This window comes from Stenella coeruleoalba (genome assembly GCF_951394435.1).
Source record: "Stenella coeruleoalba genome assembly, chromosome: 9".
NCBI classification, from domain to species: domain Eukaryota; kingdom Metazoa; phylum Chordata; class Mammalia; order Artiodactyla; family Delphinidae; genus Stenella; species Stenella coeruleoalba.
The window spans coordinates 58,823,918-58,848,864 of NC_137155.1; the positions used below are offsets into that span (position 1 = coordinate 58,823,918).

Below are 24,947 nucleotides of genomic sequence, written 5' to 3' on the forward strand. Positions count from 1 at the left end.
GGTGGCACAGTGGTTGAGAATCCACCTGCCGATGCAGGGGACGCGGGTTCGTGCCCCGGTCCGGGAAGATCCCACATGCCGCGGAGCGGCTGGGCCTGTGAGCCGTGGCCGCTGAGCCTGCGCGTCCGGAGCCTGTGCTCCGCAACAGGAGAGGCCACAATGGTGAGAGGCCCAAGTACCACAAAAAAAAAAAAAAAGAGTAGTTGTTATTAATGATAATCATAGGTAACCTCTGTGAGCCCTCGTTGTTGTGCTTTGCTTACCGCAAACAATGTGGGTTATCTGTTTTAATCCTCAGAACAATCGTGAGTTTCGAGGATTAGTGTCCCAGACACTAGTACTTCTAGATACTCATTGGCCGTACATGGTTACAATTAAGTTTAGAAAATGCTGATCCTTCTAAATGGTAATATAAAAGGTAATTCTCCAAGAAGAGGATATATGTAGAATTTTACAAACTTCTTTAATCATAAAACAGCTGGGATAACTGATAGTTTAGAAACACCAGTTTGAAACCTGAGTGGGTCACCATAAAATATATTTAGTGTTCTATGAGTTCAGTCTAAGAGCTATTTGGAAACAAATATAAGTCTAAATCATTATAGCTGGATTTAGTGTAACTGTCTTTGAAAATAGTTACTGGGGATATACCAAGGATGGCCTGGTGACTCCTGGAAGTAGCTGATGGTTTGTTTTTAGAAATCTGTTATCTGCTCCACAACTCTCCAAAAAAGCCTGCTGCATCCCAGGAGCAAAGAGCATCCTGTGCTCCCCACACCCAGTCATATTGTACAAGGTGAGGAGGCTGAGAGTGAAGATTTTGAGCCCATTCGGATGTTCACAGCCTGTTCTGCTGCTGATCACCCCATTCCCCAAGAGTCTTGAAGGCTCTTTCCTGAGTGCCATGCTGGAGCCCAGGACTAAGGTGACCAGCCATATTTTAATCCCCAAGATCAATATAAGCTCCAATTTCTTCCTTCATTCTGTTTGTTTTTTATAAACTCACATCCTAAAATACACCCCTGTTACCTTTGTTCCTTCGGATATCATCAAAATATTTCAGGAGACAAGCCTACTTTTGCAGCATTTACACATCTTCGGTGCAACCCGCTCTGTGTTCCACCATATGCCTTGAAGAAGTGCCATTTGTGGTTAGTATACTTCTAGGTTACACTTAGCTCTCTGTTGATTCTGCTTGAATTTAAATGACCATGCGTTTTTTAACTGTGGCAGATCAGAAAAAGATTTTTTTCTCCATATCACATCAAGTAAAGGTAGTCTTAGTTAAACTCAGTTGTCAACACCTTCCTCAGATTAGGCTTTACTTTGAAAGCATCACCTGCATAATCGTTAACGTTAATTTATTCATTAAATTATATATGCATATATGCATATAAAATGATGCCAGGCATAGATCTGAGCAATTTACAACTCACAACTTAAATTGCACATTTAGTCATCTATGAGGCACTACTATTATTATCCACATTTCATATTTGAGGGAAAGAGGCACAGAGAGGTTAAGTAACTTGGCATGAGGTCTCCCAGCTGGGAAGGGTTGGAGCAGGAATTTGAACACAGACAACTTAGCTCCAGAGTCTTTACTCTTACCAAGGAATTCTTAGCAAACAAACACAGTTGTATTTGCCCTTTCTATGACCAAGGGGTTTGATAAGCTCAAAGCATTTTCAACCAAAATAGTGCATGGTCAATTACTGTGTTAGTTTCTTACACAACTCCTCAGGAGATGGCTGGAAACCTTCCTTACTGATAAAAAGTAAAAACGGAGCCCTGTTTCATTTTTATTATTATAAGACTGAAGTGAAAAAATTAAACTAGAAAACATTTAAATTATTTAAAATAGAAGCTCCTCGATCCCAAATCATTATTGAAATATTACAAAAGCTAAAGTCTCATAGGTATATTATACGTGCTAGGATGTAATTTGGGGGGGTTGAATAAATTTATTTAGAGAAAAATCTATGTTATGCAAACCTGATATTTATTCCTTCTTTTTTTTTTTTTTTTTTTTTTTTTAACGGTACGCGGGCCTCTCACTGTTGTGGTCTCTCCCGTTGCGGAGCACAGGCGCCGGACGCGCAGGCCCAGCGGCCATGGCTCGCGAGCCCAGCCGCTCCGCGGCATGTGGGATCTTCCTGGACCGGGGCACGAACCCATGTCCCCCGCATCAGCGGGCGGACTCTCAACCACTGCGCCACCAGGGAAGCCCTCCTTCTTTTAACTCCTGACTCTTACAAACAATAATATATAACAGAAACAGTATTTTTATTTGAAAACTTTTATTTCAAGGTCAAAATCTCTTCAGGGGTTTAAATCTTGTTTTTACATAAAATAGTGTTCTGTCTTGCATTTTGAAAAGATTTTAATTCATATCAAGAGATGCCGTAAAATGGCAGGTATTAAGCCCCACCAAAAGTGAATCCTTTCTTAATACCTGCTAGGTTAAAAGTTTTCATGTCTAACAGCATTTCTTAACCACTTTTTTTGTACATCTTAGTTTCTTTAAATATATTATAGCTGTGAGATCCAGACCACAGAAAACTCTAATATTTTAGATTTATTTGATTTCTAGTTATGCTTAAAACTTACCTAATTTTCCCTGTAAGGTAAAGACCTCCTAGTACAAAACAAAACTGATGCAAACTTGGGGGAAAAAAAGGTTTTTGTTTCTCTGTGGCAAGTTTTTCCTTTTTTTTCTCATTCCAATTATAACGGTAATTAATTAAAGAAATTATGAAAGATACAGAAAATATATACATTGGGCTATTTCCTTACATTGATTTCCTATGCATGGGGCTTTTTAAATATAGTTGTAATCATAGTACATTTGTAATTTTGTATCCTGCTTTTTTCACATAGTATATTACAACCATGTTACTGTGTACTCTTCACAAACATTATTTTTTATTGCAGCATGAGCATCATACTTATTTAGCTATTTCCTAAGGTTAGGACATGCACAATATATTCCATTCTTAATATTAGAAATAATGCTGCCATGAATGCCTTTCTGTATTTAGGATCATTTCCTTAAGATAGATTCTTAGAATCGATAATTCTTGAATTACAGAATATTAAAGGATATTAGTATTTTGAAACTCTTGATACAGATGGCCAAATTACTTTCTGAGATGATTTTAACAGTGTACATAGTCTAGCAATTTCCTGCCTATATTTGATATGCTTTTTAGTGTGTCTGTATGTGTGTGTGTGTGTGTGTTAACTTGTGCAGCCTGGGAGAGCATGGATATTGACCAGATCCATTGCTGCACAGTGGAAAGAGCTTGAACCTGCCCTGCAAGGACCTGGCTCTTTGTCCTGACTCTACAACTAACTGCTGTGAGAACATGAGCAGCTAACTTACCTTAACGTTCCTTGTATAATGGGGAGATTGGGCCAGACCAGACACGTTCATTTATTTATAAATCTTTGCTGACCGCTTTTTGGTTCTTGATGCCAAAGAGATTAGAAAATATGAGTGCAGTGTCCTTTCTCAGGATATTACAACCTCCTGGGGGACAAATATGTGGAAGCAGAATCACATGAAGTTTAGGAGTACGAACTACAGAAGCAACTGATCAATCCTAGTTATTAGCTGTGTAAGCTTGAGCAGTGAGAGCCCTCTTAGCTTTGGTTTCCTCATCTATGAAAAGGGGATAATAATATCTTTGTCACAGGGCTATCGTGCAGATTGAATGAGACAATCGTTAGTGTGCCTGGTGCAGTATGTGTCCAGTAATTGTTAGGGTTGCTTTTTTCTCTTTTGTTGCTGATATGAATCTAATATATTTGGTAAGTCTTAAGTGGCAGGGAGCACATGTGCAGAGGCATGGCTTCACAAAAGAATATCATGTGTTCAAAGAATGGGTCCTGGGTTCTGAGCACTGAACAAATGTGGAAGAGCAGTAAGCAGCAGGTGCAAGGTCAGGGTCACGGGCCACAACGAAGGTGCTTTTCAGTTCTAATAGGCCGTGGTAGCCACTTCACAGAGGTGGATGGACCTCCCCCACCCAAAATTTGCCTTGATGTTGATACTGATGGTGCCACGTGCCCACCAAGAGGATATGAAGTTTTATTACTCACATAATGAGACTTGCTGGAGAGAGCAGGACAGATTCCCCAGCAGGTCTGAAAATGGCCTGAGAGAGCTGGGAGGGACAACTGGCTTAGGGCTGTGCGGTGCTTGGTGGAGGTGGGGGAGGGGGGTGGGCTAGAGGAGGGAGCTGCACCCGCAGAGGCTTGTGCGGTTTTGACGTCCTGCTGGCACCAAGGGAGGAGGCACGTGGGCCTCTGATTGACATGAAAGCATCAGCAGTCATTAACCCAAATTGTTGTCAGACTTCACCACACGGGTTGTGGTTTTATGATGGACAGAGGGAATCACAGTGGCTTTCTTCCCTTCTTAAAAGTAAAAGCCTTCTCTCTGGACCCTACCTCTCCCCACCCCTTTTTGCTTTTTTCTCATTCCCACCTTCTCCAGTCCTAGGTTAACAACAGTCTCTGCTCCAAATGCTCTCTCCTCCTCCTGTTCTTTCTGCAATCAGGTTTCCCCCGCCGCTCCTTGGTAACCGCTCTTGTCAATGTGATCATTCACTTGCCTAAAAGCTGCTAAATCCTATGGTCCTTTCTCAGTCCCCATCACACCTGACCTGTCAGCGGCACTGGGCACAATTGGTCATCTTTTCCCTCGGCTTCCAGGATATCAAATTTGCCTCCCCTTTCTCTTTGGCTAGTTCCTTCTCAATTTCCTGACCTCGTAATGCTTGGGGTGGCCCAGGGCTCAGTCCTGGGGCCTCTGCAGTCCTCTGTCTGCACTCACTCTCTTGCTGTAAATCCATCTGGGCATGACAGCTCTCAGGAGTGTGTCTCTAGCACCCACCCCTCCCTGGAACCCAGGTTTGTATGTCCAGCTACCTACTCAGAGTTCATACACTCCAAACGGAGTTCTGCACTTCCCCGTCACTCTTGCCTCTTCCACGGTCTTCTTCATCTCTCCTAATGGAAGTGTCATCTCTCTAGTTGCTCAGGGCCCGAACTGTGCCACTATCCTAGAGTCCTTCTGTTACCGACCAGGTTTCTTGGCCTTCCTTAAGCAGTAGAAATTGATCAGAAGCCAGACAAGAAATTCAGGCAAGGCTTTATTGGGGCCCCTGCTGCAGTAGGGGGCAGCGAGAACAAACAACAGGTTCGCTTGCTAGCTTGCTCACTGATGGGGGGCAAGCTTGTTCCTTATATGGGGTGAGGGTAGGGGTGTGTCCAGAGGTCGGGCCAGAAGGCTCGCTTAGGTGGTCTGCCCATGCTTTTGGTGGTGTTGTGTGCAGGGGGCATGCGCAGTACCCTGCCTTTGCTCCCAGCTCTTCACAAGCGGCAGTTGGGCTTTTTGGTCTTTTCTTGTATTTTGTTCATAATTTGCCCCAACCGCAGGTGCACACAGTTATTTTTAGTCCCTTATAGTTTCTTTGTATTTTGTTGCTCCAGGAGACATTTGTCCAGGTACAAGCACTGCAGCAAAGGGTCACAGGCCCCAGCCTGGCTCACTTCCTCTTTTTCTCTCTCTCTCCACATCCAACCTGTCAGCTGATCCTCTGGGCTCCACCTTGAATTGATATCCAGAATCTGGTCCCTCCTCACCACCTCCGCTGCTCCCACCCCAGCCCAAGCCACTGTCTTCTCTTCCCCTGGATTTCTGTAACAGCCTCTAACTGGCTGGCCTCCCTGCCTCCACCCTTGCCCTCCTACAGTCCTCAACACAGCAGTCAGAGCGATGCTTTTGAAAAGTAATTCAGATCATACAACACATCTGTTCAGAGCCCTGCAGTGGCTGCTCGCGTCACTCAGAGTAAAAGCGAAGTCCTTCCTCTCTCCCGCCAGGCCCTTGGGAGCCTCACCTCTCCTCGTCCACGCAGCTCTAGCCACTCTTGATCTTTGCTATTTCCTGAACGTGCCAACCTTGCTCGTGTCTCAGGACCTTTGCATTTGCTGTCCCCTCTGCTTGCAATGCTCCCCCTCCAGATATCAACATGGCTCACCACCACCTCCTACCTGTCTTTGCCCAGGTGTCACCTTCTCAATGAGGCCTCTCCTGGCCATCCTGTTTTAAATTGCACCCTCCCTCCCCATCACTGTCTATCCTGTATTTTTTTTTTTTTTGCTTTTTAAAACTTTATTTCAACATAACTATACTTACAGAAATACACTCATATTGGTAATTAGAACACAATTTAACTTATGCTACACAATTTGGACCAGAAAACTTGGTACATGGTTTGCTTTAAAAAAGAAAGAAAAAGCATTTGCAATCTGGTTTATTTTTCATCTATTAAAACGTATATAAAAGATCCATCATCAAATGCTGCTAAAGCAAACAGCATGAACCTTGAGAAATTAAACTTTGGTTTGTCTCTGAAAAATAACACGTATTGCTGAAAAAAATAACACGTATTTACTGAAAGTTTTCTCTTTCAGTAAAAGTTTATAAACTGTAAAAGTTTATAAAATTGGTGCAACAAAACATTGTTGTAATGTTTCAATGCCAGTTCACAAATTTCGATTACTAATGTCTATCCTGTATTCTTGTTTATTTTTCTTTGTAGCATTTATCACTTTCCAGAATAATATATAATGTACTTACTAGTTTTGTTTCTTGTCTGAGGGCAGAGATTTTTGTCAGTTGTCCGCTACTGTATCCCGTTGACCTAAAACAGTGCCTGACATATGATTGATACTTAGTAAATATTTGCTGAAAGAGGGAAAGAGGCAAGGAAGGAAGAAAGGAAAGAAGGAAAGAAGGAAAAAACTATATTTAAACATATTAAAGAATAATTTTATTGCATTAAAACATAGCTGAGGTCAAACTGGATGTGGTCATTTCAGACTGAACTGTCCCTCTGCAATATTCATGTATACACACTAGGATGACAGTGTCTCTTCCCAGGGCTGGCCAGTGGCTGGTAGAAGTGTCTGCATCATCACACGTATTCTGACCTTCCACCTGGGAACGGGCTACAGGGACATATACCTGGCAGAAGGCTGGTCTTCCCAACACACAAATACGAGGTTCAATTGCAGAATTTGAAAATCCCTGTCACCACTCACACAGGAGGCCAGAAATCATCTTAGGTTCACATTTGGAATGTGCAAGCATGTGTATTTCAGAACTCCTGAGTTGGTAAATATCGCCGGGAACTATATTGGGCAGGATCAGCTGCACAGCTGTGAGTGGCCTCAAGGACTGTTTTGTTTGGGTGATTGTTCGCTGTAAAAAACACAGCGAAGGGGATTTGAGGTGTTTTGTGTGTGAAATTTTGAAAAAACCTTTAATAGGTGTCTCTTGTCATTTGCAACGTGGGACAGCTTGCACGCAGAAGACAGCTGGTTGATTTGATTTTTCTCTTTCAGTAAAGGTGCATCCTAAGCCAACAGCTGACCAAAGAACCTGGTGGAGAAGCAGCTTGAGGCTCTGTGTGGCACATTATGCTCTACAAATTGCCAGGCTGCACTATGGCAAGAAAGTGTAATTCAGCAAACTTCTAGCCGCTGGCAGAGATTTCTCAGGCTCTGTTGAGTGAGCGGCAGTGGCAGGGAGGGGGCAAGAGAGAAATACATTTGGATCCTACTATACTGTTGGGTGCTATAAGCCAGAAATTGAGCATCTTTGACTTTGGTAATGAAACCCCTACATCAATCGTTGGGGGTACCTACTTCTTTGGCCAGAGATGGGAAGGTGCAAAGGAAGGAAAATAGAAAGCAAAGGATATAAATATTGAATAAGAGAAGAGAGTCACGTCAGGCAAGAAGCAAACTAGCAGCTGGGAACTTTGTCATAGCTGCTGCTCCCTTAAGGTTTGCATTGCCCGCTTGGGTCTTAGCTTTATAAAAGGTTACCTAACGTGTCGTAAGGCAGTGTGAGCAATTTGATTCCACAAATGCTCCCTTCTCTTGAAAATAACCCTACTGTCCTTTCTGAAACTCAGCATTTGAGAAATCTGACTACGATTTTTCAAGTTCTTGCGTAAGGAAATGGGTTACTGCATTCTGATGGAAACCTCTTTTTTTCCTCATTCAAAAACTGTGCACTAAAAGAAAATACCGACAAGTACCTGTTGAAATGTGTGAAATGCTTAATGTAACCAGAAGTCTTTCTCTGTAACGGGGAGTAACTTTTGTGTCTACATCTAAGCAGACTGTGAAAAACAGCAGCCATCAGCCAAGACTGTTGACAGCAGCCTCAATAAAACAGGTGGAGAAATGAAGCGGGAAGGACAGCAATGTCAACAGTTCACAGCCAATCACCCAAGAAGCATCAGATTATGTATGTGCTTCCAAACAAGGTGGTTTGGTCCATTTTGGAGACCGCACAGGCCTTCAGTTTGGGATGAACGCTGACTTTTGTGGATGAAGGGAAATGAGTTGTAAGAGAGGCGGCAGGACGGATCCTCCAGCCTTTTTGTGTCTCTCGTATTGAGAATGGCTATCTGTCCCTGGAGAACAATTAGAGCAGCAGCTGGGCCATCAGAGTCAAAGGTCTCTCCTCCTCGGACCAGGACACAGCAGATTTGGAGGTCACCGGGAGTTTTAGGAGGCAGCCAGGTCAGCCCTTGATACCTGATGCTTTGACAGACTCCAGTAAAGCCAGGATTATTCAGCTTCAACTGGCACGTTGGTGGGAAAGATGGCAGGGTTCCACCCTGGTCTCTCATTTCTTTTGCTGTCATGGGAATGAGTTTGCAGTTGAGTCATATCCCTCTGTTGTCTTTCTCCTCTTTCAGGACTGAACACCACAAGCAAAGAGTATAGCAAACACTAATGGGGCGGTTCTTAGACAAAGCAACAGAGATTTGACAGTATTGGGGAAATGTTCGGAGTTCATAGGATCAAACAGGCTGGGCTTAGTAGTGTTGATAAAAGAAAACTACCACTTTGATTATCATTCAGCAATTTGGGATTTGGGCTTTTTCACTTAGTATTTCTAGTTTTTTCACTTGCAAACAAGAATAGAGAACCAGACGTAGGATGCCACAGCAAAAACCACAGTGAAAATCTCCGTGCCCCTCTCTCCACTGTCCTCTCATAAGCATTCTCTCCATCTCTCTCTCTCTCAATCACACACACACACACACACACACACACACACACACATGGGTGTGTATTTCAAATACTGAAATAATAACTAGTAAGCATACATTTAATATACCAATATCCAGCAATTAAAAATATTTAAGTATGACCCAGAGAGAGTGAAAACAAAAGGAACAAACAGATTTCTCACCAGCATTCTGGGCGGAATGAATGACTGCAGCACATTGCTGGGCGTCTCTGAATCTGGGCTGGATTTCACATTTTGTAGCTTTGGGGAAATAATGTGCAGTTCAGACTCATCAGTCAACCCCAGAACCTCAGAAAGATGTGTGGGAAATACACTGATGGTCGAAGCAAGAAAATAAAAGCAACCTTTTCAAACTAGAAGTCATTTTGATGGAAGGCAAGAAAAATAGACTGCAAAAAAAGTGGGTTTGTTTATTTTCATGAGACAAAACTTTCATGAGAGCTAACGTTGGCCTCATGCTAGTCACTGGAGGTATAGCTAGTAGAAGAACTCGGTGGGCGCCCCATTTTAAAAGTTTGTAATAAGTCCTCTAGGAAAAGAGAGGAAGAATGAGCCCCGTGTCAGCTGTGAGCGGTTTCCACTGCTGATCTGCTGTGACAGGAGGGCCAGGGATTTCTGTGGAAAGAAAATCAGGAGAGGGACTTCCCTGGTGGTCCAGTGGTTGGGACTTCACCTTCCAATGCAGGGGGTGCAGGTTCTATCCCTGGTCAGGGAGCTAAGATCCCCACATGCCTGCCACCAAAAACCAAAACATAAAACAGAAGCAATATTGTGGCAAATTCAGTAAAGACTCTAGGGCTTCCCTGGTGGCGCAGTGGTTGAGAGTCTGCCTGGCGATGCAGGGGATGCGGGTTCGTGCCCCGGTCCAGGAAGATCCCACATGCCACGGAGCGGCTGGGCCCGTGAGCCATGGCTGCTGGGCCTGCGCGTCCGGAGCCTCTGCTCCGCAACAGGAGAGGCCACAGCAGTGAGAGGCCCACGTACCGCCAAATAAATAAATAAACAAATAAATAAAAATAAAGACTCTAAAAATGGTCCACATCAAAAAAACTTTTAAAAAAAAAAAAGGAAGAAAATCAGGAGACCTGATTCCATTCCCCAGGACACACCTGTTAGGACCTCGGTTTCTTCATCTGTAAAAATGAGAATAATGATTCCCGCTTTACCTTCCTCATAGAATAGAGATGTTACCGAACCGAACTTGGGTCCTCTCACCCACGCGCCGTAAAGCCAATCTACTGACACCAGGTTGTGGTGAAGGAAAGTGCGGCATTTGTTGTAAGGCACCAGACAAGGAGTCCAGAGCAGCTAATGCTCAAGAGGCCCAGACTCCCCAATGGGTTTCAGAGAAGCATTTTTAAAGGCAAGGTGAGGGAGGGATGTTGCAGGGTATATGATCAGCTCGTGCACAATTCTCTAATTGATTGATGGTGAGGTAACAGGGCAGTGTCACAGGGGTTAACAGTATCAATCCTCACCCTCCAGCCGGACTGGGGGCTCCATGCTCATGGTCATCGTGTAGTTAACTTCTTTTATTTGGTAGGGGCTTCAGTATCTGTAAAGTGACTCAGGAATGTACATCAGATACTGTTATCTGTGTACTTCTGGGAGGAACTAAAGATTCTGTGACTGCCATATGGCCGATTTACTGTTTAAATTGTTTCCAGTTCTCCTAGCCCAACTGCTATTTTTGTCACTACATGTTCACATCCCTTCAATCATTAATTCTTGAGCCAGGCTTTTTTTGTGTGACTCAGGGGAAGCCTTGGAGACTACATCTTTTCTACAAACAAGAGGCAGGCAGAGGACATGGTGGGGGGGGGCGGGGTCTGTCCTGGGAAGGCCCCTAGGGTTCTGCTTGGTTACAGAGATACCATATAATATAGTCCACAAATATACAATGTTACTTTTAATATTATTCTAGTCCTGAACTTGATTGTGACTCTTAGGGCCTCACCCTGGGGCAGAGTCCCCCTGTTTCCAGTACCCCTTCTTGTGATACCCAAAATCTGATAGCTTGGCCAAAAGAAAACCCCCAAGGGCATGGCCCCTGGATTTTATATCAGAGACTCAAAAGAGTAAATTGACTAGATGAAGAGGTAGTGATGATAATAAACCTCTATAGTGGTACTTTGGCTTCACGATATCTTATAGCCATGGACATTCATTCCGCAAAATTTAGCAAGCACCTACTTGGTGCCACGTTTGAGGTATGACACTGGGGTTTTAACTGTGACCTGAGCACACACAGTATCTGCTCTCATAAAGTTAGCAGTCTGGGGAGGGTCGAAGGTAACAATTTTAAAATCGTACTGCTAGGTCATGGTTATATATTCTTAAGGTGGTGGGAAGAAAGGGTAGAGGGTGAGGCTGGGAAGGTGGCAGGGGCTGGACCACGCAGGCCCCTATAGGCCATGGTGTGGATTTTTGCCTTTAAGAGTCTATGGAGTTCTAAGTGGCATGATGGGAGGTGAGGGAGGGGTGGGCGTGAATAGAAGCATTTTCACATTCTGTGTTTGAAAAGGTGTTGATTCCTATGGTGGGGTGGTTTTCAATAGCATTTACTCCATTCATACTTCCCTCTTCTCTGATAATCCCCCTGAATTGAAGCACTCGAGATTAGTGCAGTGGTTTTCAATGTTAGGAGCATATTTGAATCCTGAGGGATTTTTTTTTTTAAGCCCAGGCCCATCCCCAGAAATTTGGATTTCAGTGGTCTCAGGTGGAGCTTGAACGTGGCTTTTGGTTGGTCATTTCTGTTCCCCAGGTGATTCTAATGATCAGGTAAGGCTGAGACCCACAGGTACAGAGGAAAGCACAAAACGCGTCCTCAAAATGTGGTCCCTGGAGCGGCAACGTCAGCGTCACCCGGGAACTTTTCTCAGGCAGATTCTTAAACCTGATCTCACACTAACTGAGCCGGAAACCCTGGAGCTAGGGCCCAGCAGTCTGTGTTTGAACCAGACCTCTGGGGGTCCTGAGATCCACCTAAGTGTGAGAAGCACACTCTGTCGAAGGTTGCAGGCAAGAGACCCTGGAGTCTGGACCTGGTTCTAGATCTAGTTGTAGAATAGCTCTGCGATGAGGGGAGGGAGGTGCAAATCATTGAACTTCTCTGACCCTCAGTCTCTTCAGCTGTGAAAAGAGTAGGTGGGATTAGGTGAGCTCAAAGGTTACCTATGACGTTAGTCTATCATCTGTGCACACGAAAGCTAACAACGTCTTTATAACATACTTTTTAAAACTCTGTATTTTTATATAATAGAACCAGAACATAATCACTGTAGGAGGCTCAAAATATACATGAAAGAATAAAGAAGAAAATAAATGTCAATTAAAATTTCTCCACCTGGAGAGAACTGTTGCCCCCTCCCCAGTTGTTTGGTGTGTTGGAGATATTTTGGTGTTTTTCCTTCTGATATTTCTGCATGCATCTACTTACAAAACTGAAACCACGGTTCAAGAGCCCGCTTCTCACCTACCATTATATCAGGGGCATATCCCTTCATCACTAAAAGTGATTTTAATCATCTTTGTTAGTGTCTACCTAACGTACAAACATTACATGTTTATACCATAATGTATTTAACCTTTCCCCTGTCATGGATGTTTAGGCCTTTTCTCATTTCTTATTATTATGATGATGAATATCTATCTACCTACCTATTAATTCTTTGTCTGAAGACCTTCTTAAGAGAATCCTAGAACTAGAATCATTGGATCGATGCACATGAGGCACTTGATACATTGCCAACTTTTTTCCCCAGCAATGGGCCACTTCTTAAAAACACCGTCAGTCTGCCGGCGAGCTGTCCTCATGACACCCTCACCAGCATCGGTAATACTGATTTTCATTTCATATACTGCCACAAGGCAGCAGATGCCTACATCTACAGGGTAGTATTGGTAGCAGGGGTATAGCTCAGGCTTTCAACACCCAAGGGGGGACTCAGACTCAAGAGATGGAAGTGAGAGGGGCCCCAGGAGGACTAGGAGACTGTCTTGGGGTTGATGATGACACTTTCAAAAAGCCCTCCTTAAAATGTACCACAGGGGGCTTCCCTGGTGGCGCAGTGGTTGAGAGTCTGCCTGCCGATCGATGCAGGGGACACGGGTTCGTGCCCCGGTCCGGGAGGATCCCACATGCCGCGGAGCGGCTGGGCCCATGAGCCATGGCCGCTGAGCCTGCGCATCCGGAGCCTGTGCTCCGCGACGGGAGAGGCCACAACAGTGAGAGGCCCACATTCTGGAAAAAAAAAAAAAAGTACCACAGGAATTTACGTGAAGTCTATGGAAGGATTGCAGATGGATGGTAAATCACCTTTTCTAGAAATTGGTACTAAAAAGGCAGACTGTTGTGGTCCCCAGAGGCCAAGATGTGGGGCTGCCTGAAGCCAGGTGGAGAAGGGGCCTTTGATTAGACGAGCTTCTGAGGTCCCCTATGGATTTAAGATGCTAGATTACTAAAGTCAGAGAAGAGAGAAGGGTGTCCTTTCTTGCACCATCCTGGGCACTTTATACGTACACATGCACCCCAACGGGCTTCGTTTCCCCATGTTTTCCTGCCCAGTGACCCATTCGTGCTTCCTTGTCTTCATCTGACAAACTTCCACTGCCGTCTCATTACCTGATTCTTTCTTGGATCCAGGATCCTAATCATAGAGACAAAGAAGAGTGAGATGCCATGCATAGAAAATAGAATCCAACCCTTATTTATAAAAAAGGAAAAGGGAAGTGGTGAGCTTATGTCACCATTTATTTATAGCCCCACCTACTTCCAGAAGTATCTTAAGTCATGGCTGCTTTGGCAGAGGACTCAGGGAGAAAAAAAGTCTCCTCTTTAAAAACCAGACCAGGGAGCACCAGCCCTGAGTTGTTAACAGGTTAACAATGGGGAAGAGAGTAATTCTGGCATTTAGTTCCTGAATATTTTTAAATGTGAACTTTATTTGGATGAGAGGTAGTTTAGAGGGTGGTTAAAAGCATAGATTTACTGTTATCCCCAAAAGAACTGGCACAGGTGTTCAAACAAAAACTTGTTCGAGAATATTCTTAGCAGCACTATTCACAATAGCCAACAGGTGAAAACAACCCAAAGGTGCATCAACTGGAGAACGGATAAACAAAATGTGGCACATGCCTACGATGGATTATTATTAAGCAATAAAAAGTAATAAAGTACTGATAGATGCTACAGCATGGATGAATCTCGACAACAAGCTAACTGAAAGAAACCAGGCACAAGAGACCATAGACGGCACGATGGCATTTACATGAAGTATTCAGAATAGGCAAATCCACAGAGAAAGCAGATTAGCCATTGCCAGAGGCTGGAGGGGGAGGGGAATGGTGAGCGACTGCTTAATTGGGTAAAAGGTTTCATTTTGGGTGATGGAAATGTGCTGGAACTAGATAGTGGGAATGATTGCAGAACTTTGTGAATGTACGCAATGCCACTGAATTGCTGAATTACACACTTTTAAATTGTTAAAATGGTAAATTTTATGTTATGCATATTTTATCACACACACACAAAATAAACTTATTCTTGGGCGGTGGTGGGGGGAAGCATAGACCTAGTCAGTTGTGCCCAGGTTCTAATCTCAGCTCTACCATTTACCAGCTGTGTGACCTTGGGCAAATCACTTAAACCCTCAGTTCCCATTTCCTTTCAAAGTGGGGGTAACTGTAACAGTACCTACCTCAGAGGGTTATAAATCTTAAATAAGCCAACATATGCACTTAGGCATATAAGCAATATAAGCATTTGCTTAGCATAATACCTGGCACAAAGGAAGCATGCTGTAAATATTTGTGGTATTAATCTAACCCCGGTATTCTCAACTGGGGGCAGTTTTGCCTCAGGAGAAAATGGCAGTGTCTGGCGAGATTTGTGATGTCACAATTGGGGGATGCGACTGGCATCTAGTGGGTGGAGGTCAGGGATGCTGCTACCTATCCTACAGTGCACAGGACAGCTCCTCCACAACTAAGAATTATCCGGCCCCAAATGTCAGTAGTTCCAAGGTGGACAATCCCTGATTTAAACGGAGCATGTCGGGACATGTGCTTCATCTAATGAATATATGAATAAAAATACGTCAGATAGAAATTTTTGTTCGAAAAAGACTGCCAGCCTGTCTCTGTGTATAGACAGCATGTGTTAGACTTTGTGAGGATATAAAAGAAACCCAGCCTCAGTCCTGGAGGGGCTTGGATAAGAAGAACTCTGTCTGGAGGGCTGTTTAAGAGGGAAGTTTTTACCAAGAGACTTTTGTCATCATTTTTCCTTTAATAAGAGGTGATCTGGGGTTCTCCACACTTCTCACAATAATGCTTACTCAAATGATAACACTTAACAGTTCCCTATAAAGACGCATCTTAAGTGAGTGAACAGTGTCTGTTCACATATCTGAATGTGTCTTGTGTTTGGGTAAATTCTATTGAACAAATATCTGAAAAAGAAATCACTGTCAGAAATAAAAATTACTTGTTATAAGTACAGGCACAGGCACACAAAAAAATATTAAATCTTCTTGTATTCAACCACCCACACACCAAAAGGTAAAGGAGACCCCTTTTGCCCACTTTCCATTTAAAGAGTTATTTTATCAGATTCCAAAACCATATATCCATATACTTAGTCTAGTTTGGATCACAGAATATCTTCTTACACAGAATGACTCGCCATCAAAAGGTCTGTCTTGATTTGCTAGCAGTGAGGTTTGGGAAAGGGACCCTTATTCCTCCTCTCTGTCCTTTTGCCTTTAGGCTAAGCATTGGAAGACTGTTAAAGGCATGCCAAACCTTCAGTCAATCCCTGTGCGTGGCAGATGTCCTTTAGGATTGGGCGATGGGAAGGAGGGCTAAGGAGTGTGGTGGAGACCATGAGGAGGGCAGGCCCCTGGAGGTTCACACCCTTGGAAGCTAAAGCATGGGGATGCATGGGGCAAGAGACCCCACTCCATGCACCACCTTTGCACACCTTCCTCCATAACTCTGGTTTCCTGTATGTATAAGTGCTTTCGACAGCTTATTTAGTGCTACTATGGCAGGGAATCTTACTAGACTCTCTTGGAGGAGGAAACAAAGGTGAACCAGACATAGAACATGTCACACAGAGTTCTCAATACGGCAGACCATAAGACCTGTTATAAATCACTCTAGTAAAGTGATAAGTGCAATAAGAAAAATGTGAGGAAAACACTGTGGGATTCCAGAGGAAAGTGTTTGCCTACAGTGGGGAGTCTGGAGAAGTCTTTTTGGAGAGGGTGGCATCTGAGTTCAAATGTGAACATTGGTGGATATGTAGATGTGGAAATGATGCTAGAAAATGCTAAAGGACAGAGCAGACTACCAAGGTGGGAAGTTGACTATGTCGGAGAAGAAGATTTGTAGCATTTGTGGCAGGGAGTATAGGGAAATAAATAAGATGGATAGATTGAGATGAGCTCATGAAAAACCCACAATGCTAGGACACAGTCAAGCCACGGGGAATCACTGACATTTTCTGAGCAGAGGTGGAGTGGTGACTGGACTAAGGCAGCTGTTGTGCAGCTGTGTATAAGGTGGACTGGGGAGATATCAAGGGTCTGAGTTATTGTGAGGCAAGAATAGTAAGGAGAGGCCAGACTTGGCCAATATTTCAGATAAAGCATTTGGCAAGACAAAGTGAAGGAGGCAGCCCTGCACGGCTTACCTAGGCGCTTGGACATGGGGTTCAGAAGCACGGGTGCTGGATGCAGATGTTTTGGGCTCTAGTCCTGGCTCTGCTGCTTAAACCCACTGCATGTCCCTGAGATACCTCTTGATGTCATCATCTCTTCATCCACAAAATGGAAATAAAAGTCTTGTTTTACATACTCATAAGAAGAGTAAATGAGTAAGTGCACTTAACACATTCTGAATCTCGTCTGGCATAACATAAGTTAATGTGCTCAAAAGTCCAATGTAAAAGTTGGCTGTTATTTTTATTTATTTGTTTTTTGGCGGTACGCGGGCCTCTCACTGTTGTGGCCTCTCCCGTTGCGGAGCACGGGCTCTGGACGCGCAGGCTCAGCGGCCATGGCTCACGGGCCCAGCCGCTCCGCGGCATGTGGGATCTTCCCCGACCGGGGCACGAACCCGTGTCCCCTGCATCGGCAGGTGGACTCTCAACCACTGAGCCACCAGGGAAGCCCTTGGCTGTTATTATTATTGAAAGTAAAAAGAGGATGAAATGAGAGGATGGACTTCTGAACCAAGTTGGAATGACAGTAATTGCCAGGAATAAAGAATTACACAAGGAAAAGATTGATCTTTTATTACTCTCCCCAAGGCTGCTTGGAGGCACCGGAACATGGGGCCACACAGAGGATGGGGTGAGATTCGTGGACAGTCCCATCTACATCATGGTCCAACCATCTATGTCCTTGTTTTCTAGTTCCAAAAGCATTGCTCTTACTGTCTGGCACTAGCTGCATTAAACTTTGCCAACAGATTAGGAGTACTCCTAAGACATAATGATTTCCTCACTTCTATTAATGCAGAGACCTGGGACCAGAAAACCAGGGTCCCAAGGGAGACCATCAAACAGATGCTTTTAAGAGCAAGGAGAGCATTAGCTTGGATACTAACAGAATTAACACGGAAAAAATTTTTTTAAAGAAAAAAACTATGATGTTTTGGTTTTAGTTAAGGAATCTTGTCTTTGTATGGAGGGAGCTGTTTGTGGTTGGGTCGGGGGAAGATGGGGGTATCCAAAATAAGAGGCAGGATGGGAGCAAGACATCCTGCCTCTTATTTTGAAACTCTGACTGCAGAAACCAGAGCTGAAATGCTATACCATTCTCTTATGCCTCATTCAGTGGTCAGACTGTTCTAATTTAATGCGTGCATAAGAATAAAAATTAAGCTTTCCAGTGCTGGGGCAGATTTTTTTTTTTTTTAAAAAGAGACGCAGGCTTTATCCCCTATAAGATTAAACATTAGGGTTTAAAGGTTTAATCTGCTGGAATTCAGCCCAGGATGGGGTTCAGAGCCCCAGAATAATTGGATACAGCCTCAGGCTTTGAACATCAGAGCTGGTTGGGGGTTGTGTGTGTGTGTGTGTGTGTGTGTGTGTGTGTGTGTGCGCGCGCGTGCGTGCATGTGTGTGAAATATGCTAAGGAGTGTTTGAGGTCTCTCCTTGGCAATGAGCTGTGGCAGGAGGAATAAAGCTGCCTGCCCCTGCCTCCTGCATTGGTTCCTCTGTGGCTAACTGGATACAGCTTCTGGGGGGTGCCACGCTCATGAATGTGTGCTATTGTTCCAGGCACACGTCGGCCTTAAGAAATAGCACAAAACAAAACAGGCCCGTCCTTATTCAGATGCAGAGCCCCCTCCATCACTCAAAGCGGCCCTTCCAGGTCACATGCCCGAGGCCTCTGCAGACAGGACACAGCTGCCTCTAATCTGCTGCCTAACATTAGCCGCGGTTCAAAAAACCTGACAGCTCTGAGCTTCCCGAGGCTCCGCAGAGGAAGCTAGAAAGATCTGGGGTCCGGGCACTATGTTCTCCGAGGAACTGTGGCTGGAAAATGAGAAAAAGTGTGCTGTGGTTCGCAAGCCTAAGCAAGGCAGGAAACGCCAGGAGCTTCTGGCCGTGGCCTTGGGGGTGAAGGTGGGAGTCAAAGGCAGCTTTCTTTGGCCCCCTCTCAAACTCTTTGCCTGTCCACAGATCTCCTCCCTGGTCCGAAGGGCCGCCCTCTCACACAACGACAACCACTTCAACTATGAGAAGACACACAACTTTAAGGTAAGGGAGCCTCTGCTTTCTTTCTTCTGTTATAAAAGGGCAGGTAGAGAGCTCCAGTTTATGCTTTCCACCTGGTCTTTGATGGTAAAGTAACGAGACGGCAAACTCCTCTGCTTTCCACATTTAGTTACTTGCTTTGAATCAAATCAAACGGGAGATTTCAGAAAGCAGTTTTGCTCAATGCTGATGCTTAGAAACACCTATATGTATGTTAACTTAGCTCCGGAGAACTGGGCCCATTTCCTCCTCACATTCCCACGTCCAATGAAAGAAAAACAGAGCATGCCCAGTCTTTGGCATTTAGAGCTCATCTGGTGAATATCAAGCAGTACTTTTCCGCTGGGAGTAGCAGTAAAGAATATTGTTATCTCTGAGCAAGCGAAAACAGTTGCCCGTTTCACATTGTGTGTTTTGTCTTTTGTTTTCGGGGATGCTAGCTCTTTTGGTTTATGTGTAGACAGCTGTGAAAGCAAATGACGACAGGAGATACCATCCAGTAGCTTTTGTCTGTGCTCTGGGTGCAGGGGGCACCCTGGCAGCCTTACCAATCTCCTTCTGGTCACAGCCTTGGTCCTGCTCACCAGCCCAAACAAAAAGATACGGAGAGCTGGTGGCGGTTTAAGTGGATTTTCCCATGTGAATTTATAAACTGGAAATACTGCTATCTTCATTTCAGACTAGCAGTTGTAGAAACGGCCTGCCGTCAGAAAATTACGCCTCTTTCCTTTGCCCTGATGTGTTTTCCAAGAAGCTCTGGGAGGAGATTCTGATGCCAAATTGCCTGGCTTGAGATGCCATTGAGTGCAGGAGAGACAGGACAGCGCTGGAGGTTTTACCCCAGCAAATGGGCTGACAGTCTGGAAGTTGGAGAGAGCGGAGATGAGGGATCCAGGAAGAAAAGAAGAGACAGGGGCAGCTAAATGTAAACTGTATTCTCTTTTCAAAACTCGTTTCCCTTAGGGCCGGTAGCCCGAGTAACAACTGGAACTAGATAACCCTTTGTCAGAAGTGACCGGGGAGACCTAGTTTTTTCTGTTGCTTTCCTATCCTTCCTACAGACAGATGTGTGTCTATTAAATATACATCTGTGTTAGTTTGGTCTGTTTGCCCTGCTTCTGTTTTTAGAAAGCAAGCAGCTCAGGCATTCGCATGCTATAATTGACCTGAGGCGTGGAATTTATTCGGCTCTCCATACTTAGCATGAGGGTGAAGAACTGCATTAGACAGGTCTTCATCCATGCCAAGGCTTTCGCTATGTCTCTCATCACTGAATAGTGACAGGTCTAATTTGGGGCATCACTGAGTAGAGACGGGTCTAATTTATGTTTTTTTCTCTTTACTCTAATTTTTTTTTTTTTTTTTGTATTGTTCTGACTTCTGGCAGAAATCCCTGACTTTTTGCGTCCTATAGATGCGCTACCATGAATGGTAGGAGGGATCTTGGCCTTGCAAATTTTTTTTCCTTCCTCTTGAAAATTCTGATTCTTTTGGCTTTGAGGTACAACTGGAATTGTGCCCTACGCAGTTATGTGTTTACACGGGCTAGCTTCTCTCTGTAGATACTCTGTCTGAGTTGGTGTGAAAAATACCCAAGTGTATTTAGGTTGACTGATAGTTTCAAAACTAATTTCAGTCCTTTTAAATCTTAGATCTCTGCATGGGACATAAACACATTTAAAACAAAACGTTAGTTGAATCTTATTTTCTTAAATAGTTCTGTTGCTAACATGAACTATATTAATTATTTATCACTAAAAAACACCAACAGCTTTTTAAATGTTTGCTTTAAAAGTCAGTATCTATTAACTATATCTATTAACAATATCTCTTCTAACTTACTGCTATTAAAAGAAGAAAAGGCAGAGAACAGACAGGTCGTTAGAGGGGAATAGACAAGCCAGACAGGAGCGTTTCTCTTCCGTGTTTTAAATAGACATCTTTGAGACATAACAGACCCTTGAGTCGCTGTGTCAGTTGACTGTGGCTTTCAATGGTACTGCTCGTGCCACTGTCCTTAAGAATGAGTGGCTGAGGCAGGAGGAGGGATGGCTCTTTCTGTCACTCCTTTCCCCATCCCCGCCTCATTCAGCCCTCTCCTCACCCCCCAACCAACTTTAAGTGGGAACTCTGCATGGTCTGTAGAAGAACATTCTAAAAGCAGGTCCCTGCTATAAATAGAGCAATGGGGTTTTAGTAACATGCCACTGACCTAACAGAAGAAAGAAAGGTCTTATCAAAGGCCCCTGACATCTGCTTGGAATCTGTTTTATATCTTAAATTTGCAGTAAGTTTTTATTTATATTAACTTCTAGTAGGCTTTGTTCTGAAACTTTCTTGATTTGTAATTTGGGTTATTATTGGAGGGTATTATGTGTCTGGCATAGAGAAAGTGTTTAAAAAGAACAAATAATCACATTTTCATGCTTATCAACAGATGAGCCTTGCAAGGCTCTGTCTGCACTCTCGCCTAGAGGCCTCCTACCAGAGAGTCAATCTGCCAGCAGATCTTGATGCCTCACTTCAGAACAGGATTTTCTGCCCCAGTCAGGACTATTCCCCGGGTAAAAAGCCCTCTCCTCACTCTCCCCAGGAGCTTCATCACAAGCAATGAATAGATAACCTATAATGAAAAGGATCTGAAAAAGAATACATACATATATATATACACACATATATATATAAAATATAACCGAATCACTTTGCTGTACACCTGAAACTAACACATCTTTGAATCAACTATACTTCAAATTAAAAAAAAAATCCAATACTTACAATTTTAAAAAAGAGCAATGAATGGAAACTCCTGACACAGTACAGGTTGGAACCCCTCCCGCTGTGCTCTTTGAGAAGGCTTCCTGTCACTGCTCCTGAGGGCATATCTACTGCCCTTGCTTTCCAAACAAAGCGTGTCTAGGAAAAGCTGAAATTCAGCTCTGGAAACAAAAGGTTTCGGAAGCAAATTAAAGTTGCGCCTCATTTCATGCAGTAATTATATATTTTTCAACACTGTATACAAATGCGATTGTTGCTGATTTAAATCCTAAATTCTCAGGATTACTTGTACATACTAGGAACTAAGAGTAGTTGTTGAAGGAATGATGACATTAGCAGACTCCTCTCTAGAATGAAAACTGTTTGATATATAGAAAAGCCGTTTTGTTATTGAACGTGTTTTATGTCCGCATCTCTGTTTATCCATGGGACTGAAAGAGGCACTCTCCCGTAGGTAGACTAGCTCTCTTTTTAGAGGATCTGCCCTAAGAACACCTTATGGCTGAGCTCTGAAACCCTCGAGAACTCTGCAGCCCCATGAGTCTGGATAACTGTCCTTCCTTCCCCACTTAGCACAGTGATGAGGTAGCTGTGGCCAGCTTGGTACTCCTGGCCACAAAGTGCTCTTTGGCAAGGACCTTAATTCTCTGAGCATCAGTTTCCTCATCTGTAAAATGGGAGTGCTGTAAGGTTTAAAGAATACATGTAAATCACTCAAGGTCACTGGCACCCAGTAAGGTTGGCTACTATTATTACTTTATTGTTCATCTTTTCATGTCTCTCATTTTTCTGGAGTTTTGATGTTTAGCTTTCTCTGTCTCTGTATTTCTTATTTTCTACCTTCACTTCTTCCTGTCCTTTTTTTCTATCATCTCTTTCTTCTTCTCAGCACGATGTAATTAAAAAATGAAAGAACATTCCAGGCAGTGCAAAGGACATGAGTCAGAACTTGGAATTAGAAATGAGCCAAGGGTGAACAGGGTACAGGGAAGATACCATCCAGGAGAGAGAGTTGCTCACTGCACATCTGGAGAGTCAGCTGGGGCGGGGCGGGTGGCCACAGCCTGCTGACCCATTGGCACTCTGTGTGCTTAGCCCACTCACGCTCTCAGCCTTCCCAATCTGCATGTGTGTGTACATCACTCACTCCTTTTCCTGAATTCTCTCCCTCCACCCAGGTACTTCAGGGGCGCTCTTCTCTCCCTATATGCAATATGCACGGAGAGCAAAGGTCCAGAAAGTTCTAAACGTTAAAGAGCAGACCACCCGATCCCGACCTCACCTCACCCATCCCACCAATCCCTCCCCCAGCCCTCCCCCAGGCCTCCCCTGTCCATCTTCCCTTCAATCCTCTTCTATCCCCATCCATCCCTTTCCCAACCCTCTGCCAGCTTTACTTTCATCCATAGCATTGATCACCAGCTGACATTGTACACATGTATTTATGTGTTTGCCTTCCCCTATCAGAAAGAAAGACCCTGCTGGGTGGGGGAAAAGGGGTGGAGATAGAGACTTTTGTCTGTTGTACTTCCTGCAGAAATCCCAGTGTCTCAATCAGGGCCTGGCCCAGAGCCGACTGTCAGTGAATATGTTGACAGGATGTGTAGCAGGTATCTCCTGACCCTGCCTACCTAAGCTTGCACTTTCCCTCCTCACTCCCCGTCCCACAGTTTGCCCTCATTCGGGGCTTATTGTGCTCCAGTCCTTCCAGGTGGTGGGTAGCGGTCCTTGCCAGGGTCACCAACAGTGCTACCCGGTATCTTATATGCAGGCAAGCGGGGGAGACACGTGCCCAGTTTACTCCTATTGTCCCAGCTTCCTGTGTGGTGACTCTCAAAAGTGGCCTTGACTGGGCTTAAGTTAAACGGTTGCCAACTTGCCCTTTTACGTCCCCCCCTCCATAGACGAGGCTGCACCAGCAGAATCCTTTTCCTGCGGTGCACTGTGTGTACGTGTGTGCTCGTGCAGCCTCCCACCCCTAAGATTCTGGGGGCCAGGACAAGAAGTCCAGGAGGCTGAGGCTGTGTGGCGGGGTGTGGCAGCACCACGACCTCCCAGTTTGGGTTTTGTGGCTCCTTGACGGTTTCTATGCCTATCATCAGCTTCTGCATTCTTATCAATCTGGTGGTCATTTGCTTTGCAACAAGCCATGTTTGCTTCCCACGTGCAAACCCCTTGCTTTTCCTCATCTTTGTTGGCCTCATAAAATGTGCCAGCACTTCACCCCCGATATCTTGCCCACCCTGCATTCTCACGGGCATGCAGGGGTCCCTGCCTGTCCTGGTCCCACTTCCGTGTGCCTGGGGAAAAGGGTGGTTGGATTTCGCACCTGCATTTTGGCACAGGCAGAAATCACTTCAGAAGTGGTTGTGAGTTTTATTTTGTTTATTTTGTTTAATAATCAGAAGAGGCTGTTTTGGCAGAAGCAAGTCCGGAAGGAACAATTCAGGGAAAGGCTAACTTCATCACCTTGAATATAAAATGAGGGACTCAGAGTGAGACTGGAATAAATGGGCTTGGAAATACTGGGCTTTATGAAGAAAATAAGGCTTCTGCTCTCAAAGTGCTATGAAGATGAGTCATTTTTATCTACTGTAGCTTGGCTCCCCGTTATAGTTATTAGAAACCCCTTATTTTCAAATAATAGAACCCTTGGAAACCATCTTAAGTGAAATAATAGGCAGGCCTCATAGAGCCCCCAAGGGACTGCTCAGAACTCAGGCAGGGAGGAAGCAGGAGCTGGGGGTACACCTGGACCCACTGTCTCCTTCTCTACTCCCTCCCTCCCTCTCTTCCATTCTCTCCCTCCCTTCCCATCATTTCATTGCTTTCTACTCTCATTGTTCTCTCCCTGCACAAAAATATCTTAGTCCATATGGTCTGCAGGATATGGCTGATGGTAACTCCCTGGTTTACATATTACGAAGACCAGCCACAAAATCCCAATTCTAAATTTCCAGAGAGAGAATCAGAATAGCCTGACTCAGACCAGGTGTCTACTATGCTCAGATAGGTCTGGCCATGGAGGTCACCCCCTCCCCGTAAATACACGGATGAGGCTATAGGATGTCTGGAGGATGGATGGTTCCCAGGTTATGTGTGAATTGTAACTCCCAGCTAGATAGCCTGGAGATGTCAGCTGTAATCCTTTCCTCCTTGTTTTGAAGAATTCCACTTAAAGTTTCACATCAAAGTCCAAATCTTTCCACTGGGTTCTGCTTGAAGGAGGTCACGAAGCTACTCTGAGCCTCGATGTTATTATTAATATCAGT

At 44.3% G+C, this 24,947-nt stretch overlaps 1 protein-coding gene across 4 annotated transcripts in view; it reads left to right on the forward strand.

Moving 5' to 3' along the window:
• CHN2 (chimerin 2) overlaps window positions 1–24,947 on the forward strand; it is a 383,768-nt gene that overhangs the window by 324,381 nt on the left and 34,440 nt on the right. For all 4 annotated transcript variants that reach the window (XM_079932005.1, XM_079932006.1, XM_079932004.1 and 1 more), the window contains one exon: window positions 18,826–18,903. In XM_079932005.1, coding sequence (XP_079788131.1) covers window positions 18,826–18,903 — 78 coding nt within the window. The remainder of the gene's footprint in view (window positions 1–18,825; window positions 18,904–24,947) is intronic.